The sequence below is a fragment of the Manis javanica genome, chromosome 17 (genome assembly GCF_040802235.1).
Source record: "Manis javanica isolate MJ-LG chromosome 17, MJ_LKY, whole genome shotgun sequence".
Classification (NCBI taxonomy): Eukaryota; Metazoa; Chordata; class Mammalia; order Pholidota; family Manidae; genus Manis; species Manis javanica.
Window position 1 is genome coordinate 6,384,240 of NC_133172.1, and position 22,213 is coordinate 6,406,452.

The following is a 22,213-nucleotide window of genomic DNA, read 5'->3' on the forward strand; positions in this document are numbered from 1 at the left end:
TTCTACTGAAGTCTTTGGATGAGCACCTGAGAGTTCCCAAGTGAAATCCTGGCAAGGAAGTCATGGGGTCAAACACTGAAATGTTTCAATGATCCCATACACGTGACCATGGCTTCCCAGAAGTTCTGGATGTCCGGCAGTGAATGGGGCTGCATCTCCCTGACATCAGATGTTTCTTCTGATCTTCTGTGACTTCTTTCATAGTTGAAAAACTGGGTGTTTATTGTGAATAATTCAGATAACACAAAAATGAAGAAAGCTATAGCTCTCTGTAAATCTTCATTCCAAAGATTCTTGATTTTTATCTTTGAATATGAACCTCTCTTTTTGTTTTATGAAATGGTTATATACATATTTATTCACATAAATATGGTATGCAATTTGGTGTAATCACACATGCACACACACATATGATTTTAGAAGTGACTTTTTCATTTGGTACAATGTGGATATTTTCTTAAGACAATGCAAAAAATATATATAGTATATATATGTGTCCTCATTTTTAACAGCTGCATGTTTCATGCTAGGGTTTGTTTATTTAACTGATTTCTATTAATAGACATTTAGGTTGTTTTAGTTTTTCTTTTCCACCACTGGACATTAATAATTTGACACTTGGGCAAAGTATCTCCATAAGGTGAATTCCTAAAAGTAAATCTGTGGGATCATAGAATGTCCATGTTTAAAATTTTGATCTCAAGTTGTTTTAAATTTAAAATATTGCTAAATAATTCTCTAAAAAAGGATGAACCAATTTACACAAGTCCTGGAATATGAATGCCTATTTTTTCTGTTCCTCCAATTCCTTCCCAAATACTCAGTCTCTTGTTAGCATTTCTAATCTAATAAGTAAAAATGTCCTTTCAACAGTGAGATGAATGATCTTTTTGTGTTTGTTGATATTTCATCTTCTTTGTATTGCTTATTTATGTATTTTACCCATTTTTAATTGGGGTGTCTTTTGTACTGACTTATAGAACCAAGTCTTCAAATATTACAAATATTAACCCTTTGGTATATACATCACTAATATTTTCTCCCAGTTTGTTATTTCTCTTTTAATTTTGTTCATGATGTACTTTGCTATACAGAATTTAAAAATTTTTACATATTCAAACCTATTTGTATTTTATAGTTCTTGGACCTACTATCATGCTAAGAAAGGCCTTTCTTATGCCCAATTATCAAAAATGTTCTCCTATACTTTAGTCTAATATTTTCATGATTTTTAACAATTAAAATTTTATTCCATTTGCATTTTTTCAGACTTAGGGCATGAATTTTCAGTATCTGGGAGTTGCCTGCAGTCTTTGGCTTGTGCCCCTTCCCTCCATTTTCAAAGCCAGCAGTGTAGCACCCTTAAATCCTTCATCCTAAGTGGACCTTTCTTAGTGCATCTGGTCCATTTCCTTCTGGAAGACTCACCACCTCCCTTTACTAACATACTAATGTGGATTAAGTGGATTTTTAGTATAAAATAAACTAATTTTGAATCCTGCTTTTGCCATTGTCTAGCTTGCTGATCCAACTTCCTTATCTTTTAAATGTAAGACTGTATTACAAAGGATGTTTTGAGTTTCAAGTAACAAAAAACTTAACTCAAAATAGCTCAAACAAGGACGATAATGTACTAGCTCAAGTAGCCAAAACGACCAAAAGCAAGGCGTTCACCTGTTGATCTTAGTACTTCAGGGTGCCTTCAAGGACAAGTAAAAGAAAACCCCAACTCAAATGTCCACAGACACTTAGGAAGCAGCAGCCTACAGTAGGGCGCACTCCAGCTGCTGTGTCCATTAATATTTCTCTACAATTCACTTGGGATTTATATTGTTTTCATTTCACATTTACATGCTCACATAACGCACCTAACTATATTTCCTGATCCCACAGTCACCCTTTCATCCCTGCCTCAGCCCTTTGCCTGTTTACTTCACAGCACTTAGCATGATTTCTTATTATGTGTCTCCTATTTACTGCCTGCTTTCTGACTTCCGGAAGGCAGGGTCCATGTGTGACCTTCACCATTATATCCCCAACACCTAGAACACTGCCTGGAACATAGTTGTTCTCAGCAGTCACCAACTGATTGATTTACTTACAATGCAGAACCCGTCTCCACCTTCACGGTAGGAGGATGGTAGTTTCCCCACACCCTCGCTAAGGCTACATGTCATAGGTTTAAATTGTGTCCAGACAGATACGATAGCATTTTTCCTTTGCGTGTCTTCCTGGCTACCTCCTACTCATCGCTCAAAGCCTTATTCAAAGAAACCCCTCCTCTGAGAAACCTTTTTAACATCAATTCTTTCAGAACCGCCCTATCCAGTTTTCTTCCCTTCTTTGAGCGCCAAACACGTTTTCCATTAAGTTGTACGAGCAGAGCACGCAATTTCGTTGAGCATCGCTATTACTTAAAAGCGCCTGTAATGAAGTGCCCTTGCCGAGCTGTAGGGATTAGAGTTGCCATGGAGACACACCCGCTGTTTCCAGAGTTGATAGTTGCCCTGGAGACGGAGGCTAGGGTTAGTGTTGAGAAGCTAACCTGTGACTGGTCGAGAGGAAACCACACTGCCTTTGAAAGCCAAAAGAAGGCTTTGACATTGGTGTACCCCGAGCGAAAGCCGCCCGGGACTCCAGGGTTTCTTCCAATTTTGCAGTCAGAGGACAGTCGGCCTGAAAAGCCAGAATCCCACCGGGCTCTGGGCGGAGTAACTCAACAAGGAGACTGCGCAAGCGCAAAGGCGGGCCTGGGACGAGAGTTGCGCGCGCAGCGGCACCGCCCTCGTGGGGATCGCCGGTGGGCCGCGAAGTGCGCCCGGGACGGCCAGGATTCGGTTTGCCGGGTACTTGAGGGCGCCCATCGTGTCCTCCCCGTCGTTGCTTAGGAGAGCGGCCCGGATGGGTTTCGAGGGCTTAGGCCAGCTAAGGTGAAGGAGGCGCGAGAAGCTGGAGTCAGTCGGGGGCAGCACCGGCGCTGCTGGACGCGGCGGGGCGGGGTTCGGAGCGGCGGCTTTGAGCAGGGCTGGCGCGGGGATTGGCTGGAGTCGGTGTCGGGACGGAGCCGATGAGAGCCGAGTGGGTGCAACGCGCGGTTTGTTCTGAGAAGCCCCATACCCGGTGTCCTTGAGTCCAGTGGAGAAACTGAGGCTCAGGGAGGCGTGGGGGTTCGTCCTGGGTTGTCCACTGATCTTCTCTTGCTCTTGGATTAGGGACTCTGGCTGAACTGAATGATGTGGGACCAGCTCACTTCCCAAGGTAATTAGTAAATGGCCAGTAATAAATCATGGTTGTTATTGTTTGATGAGTAATACACTTTCCAATCACTTTTTAATTGCGAAGTGTACTAAAGTCGAGGTTAAGAGTTAGGGTTCCAAGTTTATAAACGACAGTCTTACAACGTATTAAAATCTGTAACGTGTTGAGCGCTTAGTATGAGCCATAGGTAATGCTGAAACACAGGGGCTTAACTTTTAACTCTGATAATTACTAAAATTATTAATTATACTGAAAGTTAACCTTTGTGCATCCTAGCTCTAAACATTTCACGTGTATTTAATCCTCAGTCTCCCAGTGGCGTCCCTGTTTTGTTACGGCTGTGTTACGTGTGAGGCAGCTGAGACTCACCGCGGTGATGGCGCTGCCGTCTCACCAGCTGGTTGGGAAGGTACAGAACAGAGTCTTCCCCGTTAGCATAGTGGCTAGGGGGCCGGTGCCCGACTCCTCAGGTTCAAGTCGTGGCTCTAGCACTTCCACACTGAAAAACAGGGCAACAGAGGCAAGTTTCCTTAACCTCAGTGACCCTCGGCTTCCGCATCTATAAAATGGAAATGACAGCGGCACCTGTCTCATACTGCAGCTCTGAGGCTAATTTGTGGAAAGCCCCTGGCACATAGTAAGTCGTCAGTAAATATTAGATACCGTTATTGTATTATTTTTACTGTTTGAATATTCTCCAGCAAGCAAATTTGATGATTAAAAGAATGGTTTTGTTTCACACCTAGTATTTCTGTTTCTGGGAAGTCTTCATAAATACAGACATTTTATTCTACTTTTGTTTATAAGAGAAAACTTGGGGATTATCTAATATCCTGTTATGGGGAAAGTTAATAAATGGTACTATGTTTCCCAGAAGAGTGCTGTGCTCCTCAGAAAAAACCCGGTATTTTAGGGGCATTTTGTGGCCTAACAGCAGGCATAAGCCATCTCGCCTGGCCCCTATTTTCTTCTTATAATGTGGCAATCAGGAAATCAGTCTCCCAAAAGATAGATACCAGTCTCAAAGTAGCTGGAGTGTTTTTTTACTTTACAAAGCTACTACATCAGTAGGATTCAAATTCAGCTGCCCTGAGACCTAATAGAAAAGATAGAAGTTTATTCCCCTCTCCTCTGACCCACACATCTGTCAGAGGCCCAAGCTCCTTCTACCTGGCAGCTGCAAAATCCTAGTGTTGCCCGCCTCTCCCTGGTCCATGCCTTTATTTGAAGGACTCAGCCTATTGGCCAGAATTTTATCTTGTATTCCAGTGCACAAGAAGCGCATGGGACATTGGTCATTTGGGTCATGGTGGCATAAGGTTGGGAAGACTTCCTTCGGGAATGCTGTACATTTCCTAACCTCCCAGGGAGTCCCTCTGGCAAAGAACACCACAAGATCTCTATCCTGGTTACTAACATCCCCTTCTCAGCACATTACCCAGTCTGGGATACTATCAAAAGGATTCATGTGTGTTTCATCAAAACAGCTTCAGAAAGCTCCTCCAGACCAGAAGTTTACAAGCTGTTCTCTAGAGCCCTGGGTCTGGGGCACTGGAGCAGAGGCGGTCCCTCAATCCTCTTTGGCCAAAGTGCATCCACTTTTATCTGTTTTATCCAGTGGGTTCCTAGGTACAATTTTCTTAGAAGAGTATCTTCTCCATGTTGGGCATGCACATGCCACCTCTTTGATTTCTCAGAGCAGCCCCTTCTCCCCTACAGTGATGCCAATGGCCTGCACCTAGAGTCTCCTAATCTACTTATTTCAATTAACGCCCTTTAAAATTTTCAACCACGACTGTAAATGGACAACCAGTATTAACTTGCCATAAATGGAAGTTTGCTGTAAGCATAAATGCAACAGAAAACTGCTGTTTGCACATTTCGGTGGAGAGCATTGTCCAGCCAAATTGCCGAGCTTGAGTCCTGCTCTGCCTCAAAGAGAAGATGGGGAAATGTAAGGTGTTAAAGTCACTTTCTTATTGAGGTGACCAGAAGGACCAACAGATTTAAAAAGGGAACACTGGTCCCTTGAGTGGATAGAGCAGATCCAGCCCACCCCATCCCTATACCAGCTGCCAACCCACAGTGGACACGTAGGAGAGAGAAATAAGCCTTTGTTCAGCCAGAGATTGATGCTTAACTGTGTTGCCACAGCAGAATCTAGTTCCTCCTGACAGATATAATAGTCCACTGGCAAATTAAAACCACAATGACATATCACCTCACACCAGTTAGGATGGCCAACATAGAAAAGACTAGGAACAAATGCTGGCGAGGATGCAGAGAAAGGGGACCCCTCCTACACTGCTGGTGAGAATGTAAATTAGTTCAACCATTGTGGAAAGCAGTATGGAGGTTCCTCAAAAAACTCAAAATAGAAATACCATTTGACCCAGGAATTCCACTCGTAGGAATTTACCCAAAGAAAACAAGATTTCAGATTCAAAAAGACTTATGCACATAAGAGAATCTTTGTTTTATCTGGTGAATATTTGTAGCTCATACTTGGTAACTACTTACAGTAGTGCTGGGCACTCAGTTCTAAGTACTTTACATGTTTGTTTATATTCACAATAGCCCTCTGAGGTAGGTAGCTATTATTGTGCCCATTTTTGAGATGGGGATACTGATATGCTCCAGGACTCTCTGTAGGTCACTTAGGTAGCAGATGGCAGAGTTGGGATTTAACTCAGCAGACTGGCTGCAGAATCTACGAGTGAATTATGACAGTACACTTCTCAACTTTTGTGTTCTCATTGTTTTAATGAAACTTGTCTGCAAATTTTCTAATAAATCCTTTTATCAATAAAGAGATTTATTTATTTTTGGAGAGAGAACTTAAAATGTGATGATTTCAACATTATGGCTTGGATGAACATATTCTCAGACCTTCAGTCTGGGACCCTGCTGCCAACCAGGGATCATCTGTAGTATTGCTACTTGTTATTTTTTAGTGTGAACTTGCTGATGTCGTGTAAGACTTGAGTGGTAGCTAAAGGCTTTCTGACAATGTTGACACTGATACACTTTCTGTTGGGTGTGAATTTGCCGGTGCTGACTGAGATGGGCACTGAGGCCAAAGGCTTTCCCACACACATTGCAGGCATAAGGCTTCTCTCCAGTGTGAATTCTCTCATGCTGTGTCAGATTTGCTTTCTGGGTAAAGGCTTTTCCACATACAACACACATATAGGGCTTCTCCCCAGTGTGAACTCTCTGGTGAACAGAAAGGCACGAGCTCTGGCTGAAGGCTTTCCCACAAACCTGACAGACATAAGGCTTTTCTCCAGTGTGAACTCTCCGGTGAACAGAAAGGCATGAGTAGTGACTGAAGGCTTTCCCGCATTCCTCACAGATATAAGGCTTCTCCCCAGTGTGAACTCTCTGATGAACAGAAAGGCACACATTCTGACTGAAGGCCTTCCCACAATCCTGACAAACATAAGGCTTTTCTCCGGTGTGAACTCTCTGGTGTTGAATGAGTTGAGCATGCAGTCTGAAGGTTTTCCCACAGTCACCACATTCATAGAGTTTCTCACCTGTGTGATCTCTCTGATCCTTAGGAAGACATGACTTCTGATGGAATACTTTTTCACATTCAAAGGACTTCTCTCCAGCATGAGTTCTCTGATGCTGAATGAGGTAGTGATCATGGGCAAAGCCTTTGTCACACTTGTTACACTTAAAAAGCTTCTCTGTAGTGTGAATTAACTTGTGTTCTGAGAGACATGCGCTTTGGCTGAAGATCTGTCCACATTCATTAGATTTAAAGGATTGCTTGCTCTTGTGGACAGACTGATGTTTGGTGAGGGCAGTGCTGTGGATGAAGCCCTTCCCACAGTCCCCACATTCATATGGCTTCACTCCAGAGTGGATCATCTGGTGGCGAACAAGCTGTGTACTTTGGCCAAAGGCCTTCCCACACCGGTTACACTCAAAGGGCTTCGCCCTGGTGTGAATCCTCTGATGCTGGGTCAGGTATTTGCTGCGGCTAAATGTTTTCTCACATTTCTCACACTTAAAGTACTTTTCACTAGTCCTTAGATGCCCACTGTGTTTTGGGTTCTGATTGAGGATCTTTCCTTTCTCATCAAACCATTGTTTATATCTTGTGTGAACACTCTGGTGGCAAGTTAGGGTAGAACTGCAAGTGAAGCGCTCACCACACTCCTGACATTGGTAGGGAGTTTCCACAGTATGGATTTTCTGGTGTTGAACAAGGTGTTCATTATGACTGAAGGTCTCCTTGCACTCAGCACAGCTGTAGGGCTTCTCTGTGGAATGAGTGGATTGGTGTTGGATCAGGTGGGAGAGCCGACTGAAGCTCTTGATGCATTTTTGACATTTGTGGGGCCTGTGGCCCTGGTGAAGTTTCTGATGTTCATTAAAGTAAGTCTTCTGATAGAAGGCTTTCCCACATTCACTGCATTTGTAAGACTTCTCTCCACTGTGAACCCTCTGGTGGATCTTTAGGGTAGAGATATGTTTGAAGGATCTCCCACAGTCATCACACTTAAAAGGGTTTTCTCCAGTGTGAACAGACTGGTGTTCAATGAGCAGTGATCTCCGCCTGAAAGCCTTCCCACATTCCTGACACTGACAGGTAGTTTTTGCAGCATGCATTTTCTGATGTCGAAGGAGGTATTTTTTGAAATTGAAGGTTGCCTTGCATTTGGCACATTCGTAGTGTTTCCGGGTATGGGTCTTTTGATGTTGAGTAAGACGAAAGATTTGGCTGAAACTTTTGCCACACTCATTACATTCGTAGGATTTACCACCTGTAGGGGTTTTTTGACACTCAACAGGCTGTGAGCCATGACTTGATGGATGGTCACTGTTTTGACTCTCACATGGTTTTTCTCTAGTATGAATTTTCTGATGCTGCAGAAGTTGTGTATTTTGATTAAAGTTTTTCCCATGCTTGTTACACACATAGGATTTGTAGCCCTTGTGACCCATCAGGTGCACAAGGCAAGAACTCTGCTTGAAACCTTTCTCATATTCTTGCACAGTAGGTTTTTCCTTAATATGAATAATCCAGTGCTGGACAAGATGGTAACTCTGGCTAAAGCTCTCCCCACATTCACTACATTTATATGGTTTCTCCCTTCCCTGGACATTATCCTGCTGGCTCTGGTGTAAGTAGTAGCCACTAGTAGTAGTAGTAGTAGTAGCAGTAGTAGTAGCAGTAGTAGTAGTAGTAGTAGTCATCCCATATTCCTGAGATTTAGCTGGTATCAGGCTCTTTTCAGGAAGATCATTCATCACAGAATCGCCTGTGAAAACGAAGGACTCAGGACTGAGACCACTGTTGAGTTCATGACTCTTGTATTCTGTGGGACTTTCCTTTTTGGTAACAATGTTAGACCTCAGAAGACTTTCTGGATCTTCTAGCAAACTATCTAACCAACTTTTGCCTATGCAAGCTTCTCCCATAGGCAATCCTTGGCCATCCTTGGAAAGTGTCTCCAAAAGCTCCTGGGAGAGCCCTTCTTCCAAGAAGTCCTGTGGCAGAGGAGAGTTCTTGGCCTCAGCCATGTCTGAAAGGAGGGAAAATGTAAATGTCTCCTGTTCCCCAGGGTGAAAAGACAGGAGCTGCAGGGCAAGAACACAGACAGGATGGAGAACAGGTGCTGGGTCCTGAGTCAAGCCTGTCCATCAAGAGGATGAAGAAAATGGGTCTCAACTGGTGATCTCCCTGGAACTGGCCTCACAAGAAACAGAGCCTATTTCTAGGAGGGTTAAGACAGGAGCTGGGCGATCACATGGATTCCACAGGGAAGGGGAGCCTCTCAGTGGAGGCTCTCTGCCCACCCTCCATCACCCTTATCAGCTAAGGCCCACTTCCCAGAGAAGTTTACTGTTCAAGGGGGAAAGAGATAGAAACAGTAACACAATACAGTTGTTACCACCAGAGGGTATATTTGGTTGTTAGTAAAGGTATGGCTACAGGTGCTTGGAAACAGAGCAGAAACCAAAATCTAAGGTTGTGGGAAGTCTGTGCCTAGGTTAGTCACCTATGTGAAGAGTCCACAATCACAAGCTCATGATATGTGAGCCAATGACAGAGCTGCATACTGACTGGGCAGGGTGGAGGCTGAGACTAGGCTGCGCCGCCACCATGGTGGTCTCTGGTTCAGGGATGTCTCTTCTCATGTGAATGATCTAATGACAAGAACAGCCTGCCATCCCCTAGCCAGGCCCCTGCCTCAGCTTTCTTCCACTGGAGACATTTTAACTAACATAACACCCCAGGAATCCTCACTGCCTAACCTGATCCCCTTGGAAGAACCAGGCCTGGGGGAAAACAGAAATGCTCTTGGCAGCATTTAGGCCTGGGCTTGAGTTACTAACAGATGTGGCCATCAGCTGTGCCCCATGTGACAGACCTGGACAAAAATACCAGGAGGGTCCATGGTGCTAAGGGGGCATGAGTAGGACAGTGGGGAGACTGACTCAGGCAGTGAAAACCACCCCCTGCTAGGTCTGGAAGGATGGGGAGAAAGGGGACGGAAAGGCACAGGGAAGCCATGTCTGAATGACGAGGTAGAGGCCAGATGGGCACGCAGAGTGAGGGTCCCGACCCCCAGCAGAGAGGACAGAAACCAGCAAGAGGCACGGTGACGCCCAAAAGCCTAGGGTTAGGGTGCCTGGGCAGACACACTGGGTCTGGATGCAGCTTCTGAGGCCAGGGGACACGCAAAGGGTCACACTCCGCTGCCCCCTACCCGCCCACTCACCAGGAACCGCTGATTCCGGGCTTCCTCTCACCAAGGCCTCCAGCTCGCCTTCATCTGGACAGACAGTCAGGTTGGGTCTGCAGGGGTCTGCAGGGAAAGGACAGCACTGTCATCCAACAAAACACGAAGGGCCTTCCAGCCGCTTAGAGGGAACCTTCTGGCTCTCCTGAATATTCAGTATTTTATCCAGTGCACAGCTCTCTAGGGGCCAGATACTGCACGGGCAACTCCAGGGACTCGTGCCCTGCAGGATTCCCAGTCTAGTGGAGGAGAAGGACCAGGCGTCACAATCCAGGGTGATCCGAGCAGGGATGAGCGGAGTTTGCCACATACTCAGCCATCCATGACTTACTCGTTCACCCAGAGACCAGGCATCACCCCAGGCCTTGCAGGCCAGACCCTATGATAGAGTATGTTGGGGTCCTAGAGCCCAATCAGTCCTATACTTTGCTTTCCACAAAGGGAGCACAAAGTCATAATCCCAGGAGACACATTTCAGTGGGGAAATGGCCATAGCTGGCTCTGAAGGTGAGAGCATGAGCCAAGCAATGCGGGTACTTCTAGAAGCTGAAAAAAGGCATGTAAATATTCTCCCCTGGAGCCTCCAGAAGGAACCAGCCATGACACACCCCGGCTTTAGTCCAGTCACACCCTTTTCAAACTTGACCCCCAGAACCATAGGAGAGTAAATGTGTTGTTTTAAGCCACTGAGTTTGGGGTCATTTCTTACAGCAGCCATAGGAAGCTAATACGCTACTTGTCTAGACACACAAGTGTGTGCAGGGGAGTCAAAGGAAATGTATTTCCCTTGTGGACTGTAGTTTAAAATTTGAAAAGACACTGAGATTTGACCTCCCCCAAGCTGCTTCTATAGGAACGCTGAATAGCCTTTGGAGAAAATCTGCCCCTATGCGATGAAATTCCATCAAACAGAAGTTGCCAGCATGTGGTCTCTTTTTCTTTGATCTTTGGGAATAAGTGACCCTTCTGCTCTTGGGAGAGAAAGAACCAAGGAAGGGGAAAAGAGTTGATCTGGAGGAGATGATGATGTGGTGCTGGGGTGACAGGGTCCTGACGCTCGCTCACTGTGCCATGCTGGCGTTCACCGCCCGTGAGGGGTTAACACAGCAGGCTGACAGCTCTCCTCGGCAAGGCCGCTGGCGCGGCCGCCCGTGGCTGGTGTGTGGGAAGCTGGACGTCAGGAGGGCTCAGCCTTCCCTAACCACCAAGGGGCCCCTGTGCTGTGACTGTTCCGCTGAACGCTGCTCTCCTGCTGAGAGTCTGAAGTTTTGGTGCAGGTCTGGCAGCAGGTACCTACGTAACCAGCCCCCAGTAAAACCCTGGATGCAGAGTTTCTAACAAGCATCACCAGTAGACAGCGTTCCCCACTTTGTCACACCTCACCGCGCATCCCTCACGATTCCAGAGGCCTCCTGCGCCGTTCCCTGGGGCTGACTGTGCCGTGCGCTCTCTAATAAGCCAGGGCCAGGTGTACGGCCATATGCTGAGGCCTGTGGGTCTTCCTAGTAGATCACCGAACATGGGGGTGCTCCTGGGAACCCCAACATCACGGGGAAGATGACTTATCTTTGAAGCTCAATTTCAGAAGGATCAACAAAACGGGGAGTCAGACTTCCTGGCGAGGTGACTGCAGGAATGAAGGAGAGGGTTCTACGTGCTCACCCAGCACAAGACCCAGCTCCTGATCCAGCACCTATTGCTGCTCCGTCATTCGTTGATTGAGCACACATTCAACGAGTCCCCTGGCAGGTGCCGGTTGTTCCCAGCTCTGGGGATACATCAGTGAACAGCCCAGGGGAAAAGTCCCGGCCCTGAGGAAGCTCCCGTCGTAGGAGAGGGAGACGGATCGCACATGAGCAGTGGGAAAGCGCAGGGGTGGTGGGCAAGCTGAGCAGGAGACAGGGGCGCTAATGGGGTCACAGAGTGAATCCTAAGGGCAGGGATGAACGTCATCTAGGCAGAGGGGAGAGCAAGTGTGAAGACCCTAAGTGTCCGCTGGAGGAGTCACTCATGACGACTGACAGGAAGGTGCAGATGAGTCACAGCAGCAGGCAGGAGCCAGATCAGGGCTTCTCACCCTCGGCACTACTGCCGTTTGGGGTCCGATAATCCTCGATCATGGGGCTGTCCCTGCTTTGAAGATGTGTTCTATCCACAGGGTGCCAGGAACACACCACCTCCCCTTAGGGGTGACAATCAAAAAGGTTGCTAGGTGTCCCCAGTGTCCCCCGGGCTAGATCACTGCTGGGCTAGATCATGCTGGTTCTGAGGCGCTCAGGAGCCAGAGTTTATACTGAGGGGGGACAGGGAGCCACAGGCGATGAGCAGGCAGGGCAGGGGCTGGGCCCACACGGGTGGACACTCACTCAGCAGGAAGAGGCTCTGGTAGTTGTCCAGCGCTGTGTCCCAGAACAGGTCCCCCTGGTCCGGCCCCAGCTGCTCCCAGTTCTCCAAGGTGAAGTCCATGCCTATGCCCTTGAGGGTCACAATTCCTGAAATGGAACACACTGTCCGTGACTCCAGGGCTGGGATCAGGTAGGAGCCCAGAGACTCAGTGCCACCTGCCCTCGACACACCAGGTGTTGGGCAACAATCGTGTCACGAGAACCTTGACATGTAAAAGACTGGGCGCCCCCGTATTTTGTAGGCAAGGGCATGGAGTCTTGGAGAGGGGGCACGATGTCCTCTCAAGGTCACACAGGCAGCACTTAAATCCAGGTCGGCCTGATCCTGATATCCATGTACTTTGGCTTTTGCTCTTTTTCTTTCAATGTTTGTTCAAGATTTTTAACTTTTATTATGGAAATGTTCACATATACTCAGAAGTAGAGAGATATGTGTAACAGACCACCATGTGTCCATCACCCAACCTCCACCCGTTAGCATTTCTCTAACTTATTCATTGAGCCTCTTTCCCACCTTTTTTTTCTTCTGCTAAAATATTTCAAAGTCAATCCCATCTGATTTCATTGGGAATACTCTAGCATTAATAGTGTAACTCTTTAATATCACTGAATACCTAGACTATATTCAAAGTCTGGATTCAGACTTGACATCTCAATGGTGGTTTCCCCCCTTTTTTTCTATCTAGTGAAATACACATAAAATTTATCATCTTAACCATTTTTAAGCATACAGCTTAGTGATACTAATTACATTCCCACTGTTGTATAAGCATCACCACCACCTACCTCCAGAACTCTTCATCTTGCAGAACTCAACCTCTGTCCCCATTAATCAAGGACACCCCGTTCCCCCGCCCCCAGTTCCTGGCATTCACCATTCTGCTCTCTTGTCTCTGTGATTTTGACTACTCTAAGTTCAATGCTACATTGTATTTTTATGGTTTGTCTGAATCAGAATCCAAGGACACCCATGCCCCACACTGGGCTGATAAGGCCCTGAAGGTCTTTCACCTCTAGCTGCACCCTCCACCCTCATTCTTCCGTGCCCCTCATGTCAAGCCCCACACTCAGGATATGGCAAACTGCTCCTCTGCCATCTACATCTCCTGACCCCTGGTCAGTACAGCAGCAGCTGATGAGATGCAGTACGTTTGGGGGTCAAGGCCCTTGTAGGCGATGCGAGGGTCCATTTCGGGTTGCATGTTCACTGCCTGAGGTGCCTGTCTGACTCTCCAACTTCTAGGGATGCTATCTTTCTGAATTTGAAAACTTGCTCGTGAAGAGGTGCCTAGAATAAAACCTCAAATAGTTGAGAAGTACTGACAAAGCAGCGACAGCCTTCTCTCTAGCACACCACCTCCAGGAGGGCCTGTGGCTGTCTGGTGTGGTCCTTCCGGACCCCCAACAGTGCGCGTCTCGGCACATTTTAAAAGGATGAAACCCGAGTTGGAGTTTGAGGCCTGGCCCACCGTACCTTCCCCTGTGGCAGCCACAGGCAAACAAGTCCCATGCCCCTTCTAAGCCCTGATTCCTGCCCCATTAGTGGTATGGCACTGATGAGCCACACTCGTCAGGGCTGCTCTGAGAAGTGACTGAGATGTCACTGAGCAGTGCCCTCTTGGTTCCTAGCACCTAGGAAGGACCCCACCAAAGAGTGGTTGCTCCCTGTGGCCCCCAACCCACTTCTCATCCGGGAGTCCTCTTGAAGGCAGGATTATCCCCAATGTACAGAAGGTAAGACTGAGGCCCAGAGAATCAAGCCAGCCAGTAAGTGGTAGGCAAGAGCGTGACCCCCAGGGAGCTAACTGGTTGGGAGCATGGCTTTGTAGCCTGTCAGACAGACCCAAATTCGAATTCTTGTTCTATTTGTTAGCCTTGGGACCTTATTATTCCATGTCCCTAAGGCTCAGCTTCCTCCTCTCTAAAAGAGCTGCTGTAAGAATGAAGTGAGCACCATCAGTAGACGAATGGATAAAGAAGATGTGGCACATATACACAATGGAGTATTACTCAGCCATAAGAAGAAAACAAATCCTACCATTTGCAACAACATGGATGGAGCTAGAGGATATTATGCTCAGTGAAATAAGCCAGGCGGAGAAAGACAAGTACCAAATGATTTCCCTCATTTGTAGAGTATAAGAACAAAGAAAAAACTGAAGGAACAAAACAGCAGCAGAATCACAGAACCCAAGAATGAACTAACACTTACCAAAGGGAAAGGGACTGGGGAGGGTGGGTGGGAAGGGAGGAGGAAGGGGGGGGAGGAGAAAGGGGGCATTTCAATTAGCATGTATAATGTTGGGGGGGGCACGGGGAGGGCTGTGCAACACAGAGAAGACAAGTAGTGATTCTACAGCATCTTACTACGCAGATGGACAGTGACTGTAATGGGTTTGTGGGGGGGACTTGGTGATGGGGGGAGTCTAGTAACCATAATGTTGCTCATGTAATTGTAGATTAATGATACAAAAAAAAAAAAGAGAGAATGAAATGAGCAGAGGCCTGCACAGCACCCAGTAGGGACCCAGCCCATTAGGAAGCAGTTCAGCAGGCAGTGGCTGCAACTGTCTGCCGTCCACCCATTATCCAGTGACAACCAGGCATGTGCTCTGAGCCAGCCCCTGCACCAGGCACAGGACAGAGCAGAGAAGGGCCCCATGCTCATGGGATTGTCTGGGTGTGTCATGTTGACCATTTGTGAAAAATGCCTTGTAAAACTCTAGTAACAGCCAGCACACACATGCGCATGTGTGCACACACACACACACACACATATATATAAAAGAACTGTCATCTTTGAAGGATGATAGTAAGGAACCAATTCCTTATATTGAAATTTGAAAAGGAAAGAATCAAGCATTTACCTCACCTCCCCTATAAGAACTGTACCAGTGTGTAGCCAAATAGATGAGGAGAGACATCTTTTATTTTTAAGTGTTCCAACTAACAAGCGAAAAGAAACGAGAGTTAGAACACAGCACCCCTGCAAGCCCTGAGGAGTGCCTAGATGGGAAGGCGGTAAGCGTCAGTGACAGCCAGGGTCACAGACAGAGAACCAGACACCCAGGCCTCCTCCAGTCTTGCCAGAGGGATTGGCCTGAGTCTGACTGAGCCTCTGGAACCAGCCAGAACATGCCGAGTGGCTCCCCAAGTGTGTCACCAGCAACAAACAGACTTGGAGAAATTCTACAGGTCAAACAGCCCTGGTTCTCCAACAAATTGTTCAGATCGGGAAAGGGATAGAGAAGGAAACTATAGCTAGGAGACAAAAAACACCAAAGGTGTCGGGGGGCAACAGGGACATGCATTTGGATGATAAAAAACTGTTAATTAAAAACCAGGAAGGAGTCATGCCTATAAAAGTCAGGTTGCTTGTGGGGACAGGAGACGGCTGAGAAGCGGCCCAGAAGGGCCTCCAGGGTGAGCGGCCAAGTTCCTGTTCTTGACCCGGGCAGCGTTTGCTTTCATTAACTCATTCATTGGATGTGCATGGGTTTCCGCATCTGTGCTTTATTTTACAAGAAAGATTTCTGAAAAAGTCAGCATATGCTAAATAGGACCTTCCTCTGGATGCTGTGAGAAAGACAGGACATAGAACAATGGGAGGGGAGATAGGGAAAAACCAGTGCAGTGATCCAGGTGCGAAGTGGTGAGATGCCAGCCTCTCTGACGGTGGTGCTGACAAGACCTCCTGACAGATAAAATGTCGGGCATAAAGGACAGGAACCCAGGACATCTCTAAGGTGTTGGCCCACGCAGCGGGAAGACAGCTGGCACCTACTGAGATGGGGGCAAAGCAGCTTTCCTGGCAGAAGCTGACTTTAACTTGGTGCATGTGAAGGGTGAGATACCCTTTTAGACATTAGGCCTAACGTTCCCCCGAGAGGTACCCATGTTCCAGTCCCCAGAATCAATGAATGTTACCTGATATGGCAAAAGGGATTTTACAGGTGTGCTGAACTAAGGATCATGAGATGGGGAGGTTACCCTGGATTATCCGAGCGGCCTCTAAACGTCATCACCATATAAGAGGCAGAAAGGAGTCAAAGACGGGAGAAGGCACATGATGACAGAGCAGAGACTGGAGTGGTGTGGCCATGAGCCAAGGAACGCAGGTGGCTTCTAGAAGCTGGAAGGGGCAACGAAGGGATTCTCCCGTGGCGCCTCCAGAAGGACAACTTGATGTCAGACTTCTAGCCTCCAGAACTGAGACACAATAAATGCCTGTTGTCCAAGGCACTTTGACACAGCAGCCCTAGTAAACAATCACATGGTCGCCCTTGGTAACGTGAGCTTCATGTGGGCAGGGACATCAGCTGGTTCCCTGGTGTACAGATCCAGCATTGAAAGCACGGGAAGGCACACAGCCCTGGCAGCTGTTTTGCGACCATGAGGAAAGGAGCTGATCCAACATGGAGCCGATATGAAGTGGGGCTGAGACACGGTGATAATAAACTGGGTCCTGATCACACTGGCTGACGCGGCGGATCGAGCCTTTTTGGTTGTGTACTCTATATTAATAAATGTATTTCTTTGAGTTTTTTGTTATTAGTACAAACCGTTACTGTATATACCCTGTTGAAAGAGATGAGTCCTAGAGTTCCCCCCACCGCCCCGGCAGGACCCCAGGGGGCTTCCTTTCCTCACCTCCTCGATTTTGCCAGACAGAGCACCTGGAAAGTGATAGAGGGTGTGAGAACAGACTGGGTCTGTGGGGCTCTGGGGAGCCACTGAGTTTCATATAGGACAGTGACAAGGTCAGAGCATTCATTCATTCAACAGTCATTTCTCCTGGGTGCCAGACCCCTTTGAGGATGCTGGGGGCACAGAGGTGTCTCAGACCAGGGCCCTGGCCTGGAGGAGCTCACCGTCTGATACAGACATGAAGGAGACAGTGAGCAAGAGGAGACAGGGCTGTGTGGCCAGGGAAGAGAGGACATGGCCTTGGGGTCAGGAAAAGTCCCCTCCCCTTGCTTGCCAGAGGGGAGGATACTCAAGTTGGGTCATTAAGGATGAGCAGATTATTTACCAGGAAGAGGAAGGTTTTCATCCATTCATTCATTTGTTCAGGAAACACCTCAGTATTGCTGGTGCCAGGTCTGTGCTGGACCCTGGGGATCCAGAGATGAGTCCCAATCAGTACCTGTCCCCAAGCAGGACCTAATCCAGTGTGGCTACAGATGCGTGGAGGCAGCAGGGGGTGCTATGGGAGCCCAGAGTGGGGCAGAGCTGACTGCTGGGGAAGCTGTGGGAATTAAGCTGGGTCTTGAAAGCCAGATTTACCAGCCAGAGATGGCGGCAGGATATGCCAGCAGAAGCAGGAGCCGGAGCTGGCAGGCCGGGAAGTATAGCATTAACAGTTTACGTCCAGGCCAATAAGGGAGCATGAGTGGGTTGTTTGGGGAAACAGAGAAGCTGCCATGGAGGGAGCAGGACCAGATCACGCAGGGATGGACTCAGAAACCTGGATTTTATCCTGTAAGCAGTAGGATTCCTGGAGGGTACCAGCAGGAGAGCAACAGTGTTATGAAGATCACTTGGGGCCACCACAGGACAGTGAGCCCAGAACAAGGGCCAGCCAGCTGAGCAGCCTCCGGGGACGACGGGTGTGGATGGAGGACCCACCCACTCACCTCGGTTACAGCCGACTGGGGCCCAGTGGCTGCAGTCCCTGTGCGCTCCCGCTCCTTCCCCTCCACACTCCCGGCTGGCAGGGCTGCGGGGAGGACAAAGGAGCCGGGAAAACGTCTCCCTTCCTCCTAGGGCTGACCCCCTGGCCATGCTAGATGAGCCCCCAAAATGTCCCGAAGTAGGAGGACCAGTCAGAACATGAGCATTCCTGCAGGAATCACAGCCAACTGTAGTTACTGAAACTACGCTAGCCCCACATTTCTACTGTGCTTGGGGCCTTTGTACACAGCGACTTCCCACCGTTCTCAGCACTTACCACAGTCTGTAAATATATGGGAGACAAGGTGATGAAGGCCTGTCACCTGGGTGGGACCTTCTGTCCTGCTGCCGTGAGGCACAGCACAGTGCCTGGCCCACAGTAAGTATGTCTTCCCTATCTATTGACAGGATCTCTCTACCTGAACCCCTGGGATGACGCTTCTGGGATTTCTGATTATCATCCATAGGATTTGAGTCCAGGTGAGACTGTTGCTGTTCCTACAACTGCAAGATATCTTCAACTTTTTTTTTTTAAACCATGATCCACTTATACAATGAAACAAAAGCTTCAGGAAATACTTAATTTTACAAAGTAGAATGTATTGGGATGTTTTCTAGTCTAGTCTCTTTCACTGCATTCAAGAAAATTATGGTCACTGCCCACTGAGTTGGTGGCCCAGAACATGCAAAACACTGTACCATAGGGCTTTAAGCATCTGTAGCCACTGTAAATTTCCTAAGTAGCATGTTTTCAGCACTCCATGCCCTGGAGCAGCAGGGCGATTTCATGACACAGGTCCACAACTCTTAAGCCTCTGGGGCCAGATGTGCTTTGAAGTTCAGAACTTTTCAGATTTTAAAAGGGTGATTACCATATACAATATATTCTTTAAAATCCTAGTGCCGTGTGGGACAGGCAGCAATTGAACACATCCACAGAGTGAGAGGTATAAGTATTTACTCTAAGTAGGAATAATTAAAGGTTATAAATCACAGCAATCCTGTTAAGGTCTGGGCACCAAATTTACAAAAAGAACTATCTTCAGAGCTTTCTAGATTTTGGTAACAGATAAGGCAGTAGACCAGTAAGTGCTAATGTTTACTTACCAATGACTTTTTTCATGTGACAGAGGTTAAGCCTTGATGGGTGAGTATAATTCAGTCCATGGATGTTTTGTTTGACCCACACAGTATTTACTGGCACATAGGCTTTAAAAGAAAATATTTTAAATAGTCCCAAACTTGAAAACTGGGTAATTTCACCTAAAACTTTGATCTCCAGCTTCTGAAAAATCCTAGGATTTGGCCACACTGGCTCTGCATTCCTACCAACCTAGTTAGTTGGAGCCTATTTAAAGCTACCTTTTAGATAGGGCAAGTACCCCCCTGTTGCCCCACATCGAGAACCTGCCCCAGGCGGGTTCTCTACCTTATCTGCTCGGCTCTCATAGACTTGAGTTTGAGACCCATCTACAGTTTACAAACCACCTTCCGTCCTCAAATACTCCCAGCCCTGGCAGAGAAGAAACGGGAGCGCTGATGTAAAGTTCAAGGTCACAGCCTGTCAGAATAACTTGAGCCGAACAATTACAGGACTCAAAAACTTTGGGCCCTGAGTCCGGAAGTCTTGCTTCTTCTTAGTGTGGGATCAATGGCCTGATCATTCTCCCTTTCCACGCTTGTTTCCACAGGGACAAAATGGGGCAGATACAACAGATCCACAGTCCCTTACCTGCAACTCTAAATACCGAAAAAGTATGAAAACCTGACCCTTATTCCTAAACTGAGAGCAAATCTTAACCCAAATTGCCACAGGCTACGTATACCTTTACTCCCTAAAGTGTCAAAATTCACTTTCTGGCATAAATAGTCAACTTCCAAGAATCGCGGGATTGGGAGCGTTGCCTAATTGTAAAATACACACCCCATTAACGCTGAAAAATTCTGATTCCCCAGATGATCCTGGCGCCAAGGGTGTCCGGTATGTGTGGGCGCCGCTGCGCAGATGGTGGGAGAAAGGCGAGGACAGAGCGGCGGCTGGCGCAGAGAAAGGGGTAAAAGTTCAGTACTTCGACCCCCGAAAGAACTTCCTTTCATTCGTCCTCCGAGATCCGCCCAGCTTTGCCAGCGACTTCAGGCAACTCACCACCTCCTTCAGTCTGTTTTCTCACCCCAAAATAAAATAGAATCGCTCCTCTCGAGGCTGCCGGTGAGGGCCGGAAAACACTTTTTAAACAACAGCCTGGCAGATCACAGGCTCTTACCAAAGATTTCACCTAGCCCTCCACCGCTCAAGGCGACGACCCTTCGCCGAGGTCGCCCGCTAAGGATTTCGTCACTCCTCAAGAAGGATGGAACTCCCAATCATCCAGGATCCTCAGGGACCGCAAACCCGGCATCTCCTCACCTAGGGACTGCAGTCCGCCAGGTTAACACACGCGACCCCAGCCCGGACGCAGCCAGGTACCCAACTTCTCTCACACGCTCCCCCGCACAACCACTTCCGGTGCCTCGCGAGCTCCCTCAGAACTACTCCACCCAGGGTCCTCCGCGCCAACGCGAGATTCCGTTTCTCAGGGCTGTGCGGACGCCTTTTGTCTTCCGATTTCCGCCCGCTTCTTCGGCCTTAGATGTCCCGCTGAGCACTCTGGGAAATAGAGTAGAAACAGAATTAACAGTCTTACGGTGTTGTAGTCCAGCTTTCACCCTGTTGAAGGCAATCTATAATCAGTGCGCTAGAAGACTGAGGCTTTTTCATTTCTTAAGGAGACAACCAGAGGGTTGCCATGAAACGCGTTGAGAAGGAAATTGGACTCCTGAGGAGACGAGTGGAAGAGGCGGAGTTGAGGCGGAAAAATGATAATACGATCTCTGCCTGATTGATGAAGAGAAGCCTCATAGTTCATCCCTCCTCATGATTAGCTCCACATTGGCATATGCGCAGTGGGACGAGGAAGCGTTCCAAATAGGGTGGGATTGGGGTGGGCGATGGCTTTGAGTGACAGGCTAGGCCGGCCTGCCGCAAAGGATTCTGGGAAATGGAGTTCCCAGGTGAGCACAGCCCGCGGGCTGTCGGGAGATCAGCAGCGCCTGCGCGGGCGGTCTTGCCCTGGGAGAGAGGATGCTTGCGCAGCGCATTCCACCCGGGCGGAAGTTACCGCGGGACAACTGAGAAGGTGAGGTTGTGTCCGGGGACTATCTCAGGGCCTGGCTTTAGACACCTGGCACCCCATTCCGCTCACGAAGGCCGAGGTGAGGGGAAGGCGAGGTGGAGCAGGCGGAAGTCTGATGTGGTTATAGTTCGGTTATAGTGCCCATGGCGTCAGTACGACCCTCTGTGGGAGTCGAGGCCCCTTTTGGGGTGGGGCAGGACGAGAGAAGCTTCTGGTCGCCGAGATAACCGACCGGTCCCAAGCCATTTTGGGCTGCGGTGGTGGGCGAGGCTACAATCGAGACAGGAGGAACTTACAGGGAGTGTGACGGACGCCCCGGCTTGGCGTTGCGTCATCTCTGCGGAGGGCAGGCCGAGTCGCGTCACCGTCTAGAGAACTGTCCTTCCTGCGCTTAGGCGGAGCCAAGCCATTAGCCGTTTTGCTGTGCTGTGTCTCAGAACTTTCCAGGAAGGACACAGCACTGAACACATAGCAGATGTTCAGTCACTGTTTGTTGTATAGATAAAATAAATGGGTGAATGAGCGGCAAAGACTGGCTTTAGTGTTCAGCCCTTGGGTTTAAGTCCTGAACTAGTCCTGCAACCTTAGGTGACTTAATCACTCTGCGACTTTTCTTCCATCCATGTTGAGGGCTTACTATAGCGCTACCCATCTGACCTATTAAGCAACTAGTTGCTCATGTGTTTATTAATGTTGTAGTCCCCCACCAAAATGCGAGCTTCATCAGGTCAGAAGCCATGTTTGTTTCCTTAAATACTGTATCCAGTGATTGGCACATAATAGGAGTTCAGTGAATAATTACTGAGTGAATGAAGGAACTTAGCACACACTGGCTATCTAGCCAATGCTCAGTAAACATTAACCATTATCTTTAATTTATATGTGAAGTGAGCCTAAGTCAGCTTCTCCTTCGCTATTCACTTACAGGACACTATTAAGATGG

At 47.9% G+C, this 22,213-nt stretch overlaps 2 protein-coding genes and 1 long non-coding RNA gene across 13 annotated transcripts in view; 2 read left to right on the forward strand and 1 right to left on the reverse strand.

Moving 5' to 3' along the window:
- The first annotated feature begins 2,683 nt into the window (after positions 1 to 2,683).
- LOC140847190 (uncharacterized) lies at positions 2,684 to 20,187 on the forward strand. Its single transcript, XR_012126915.1, has 3 exons — positions 2,684 to 3,895; positions 18,506 to 18,577; positions 20,054 to 20,187. It is a non-coding gene; the product is annotated as an uncharacterized lncRNA (long non-coding RNA).
- ZNF473 (zinc finger protein 473) lies at positions 6,056 to 21,064 on the reverse strand. Of its 10 annotated transcripts, none has more exons than XM_073226552.1 (6): positions 20,505 to 21,064; positions 20,022 to 20,134; positions 17,457 to 17,538; positions 12,386 to 12,511; positions 9,999 to 10,085; positions 6,056 to 8,798 (listed from the first exon to the last, which is right to left on the reverse strand). In XM_073226552.1, the coding sequence occupies exons 3-6, from the start codon at positions 17,479 to 17,481 to the stop codon at positions 6,202 to 6,204; spliced, it is 2,835 nt and encodes a 944-aa protein (XP_073082653.1). In that variant the 5' UTR covers positions 17,482 to 17,538; positions 20,022 to 20,134; positions 20,505 to 21,064; the 3' UTR covers positions 6,056 to 6,201. The 10 variants fall into 10 exon arrangements, with proteins under 10 accessions (XP_073082653.1, XP_073082652.1, XP_073082655.1 ...); XM_073226551.1 differs by having other exon boundaries at positions 20,362 to 21,064; XM_073226554.1 differs by lacking the exon at positions 17,457 to 17,538.
- A 63-nt stretch (positions 21,065 to 21,127) lies between these two features.
- Positions 21,128 to 22,213, forward strand: part of VRK3 (VRK serine/threonine kinase 3) — a 32,915-nt gene continuing 31,829 nt past the window's right edge. For both annotated transcript variants that reach the window (XM_037005971.2, XM_037005973.2), the window contains exon 1: positions 21,128 to 21,273. The gene's annotated coding sequence lies outside the window, so the exon portion shown is untranslated. The remainder of the gene's footprint in view (positions 21,274 to 22,213) is intronic.

What these genes read in the sequence shown, in the direction of transcription:
- ZNF473 (XM_073226552.1), bottom strand. Translation starts at nt 17,481, where the DNA reads ATGGATGAAAACCTTCCTCTTCCTG. An exon ending in CCAGAGCCTCTTCCTGCTGA is followed by an intron (nt 10,086 to 12,385) that starts GTGAGTGTCCAC and finishes CTTTCCCTGCAG; the next exon opens with ACCCCTGCAGACCCAACCTG. An exon ending in CCCGGAATCAGCGGTTCCTG is followed by an intron (nt 8,799 to 9,998) that starts GTGAGTGGGCGG and finishes CCCTCCTTTCAG; the next exon opens with ACATGGCTGAGGCCAAGAAC.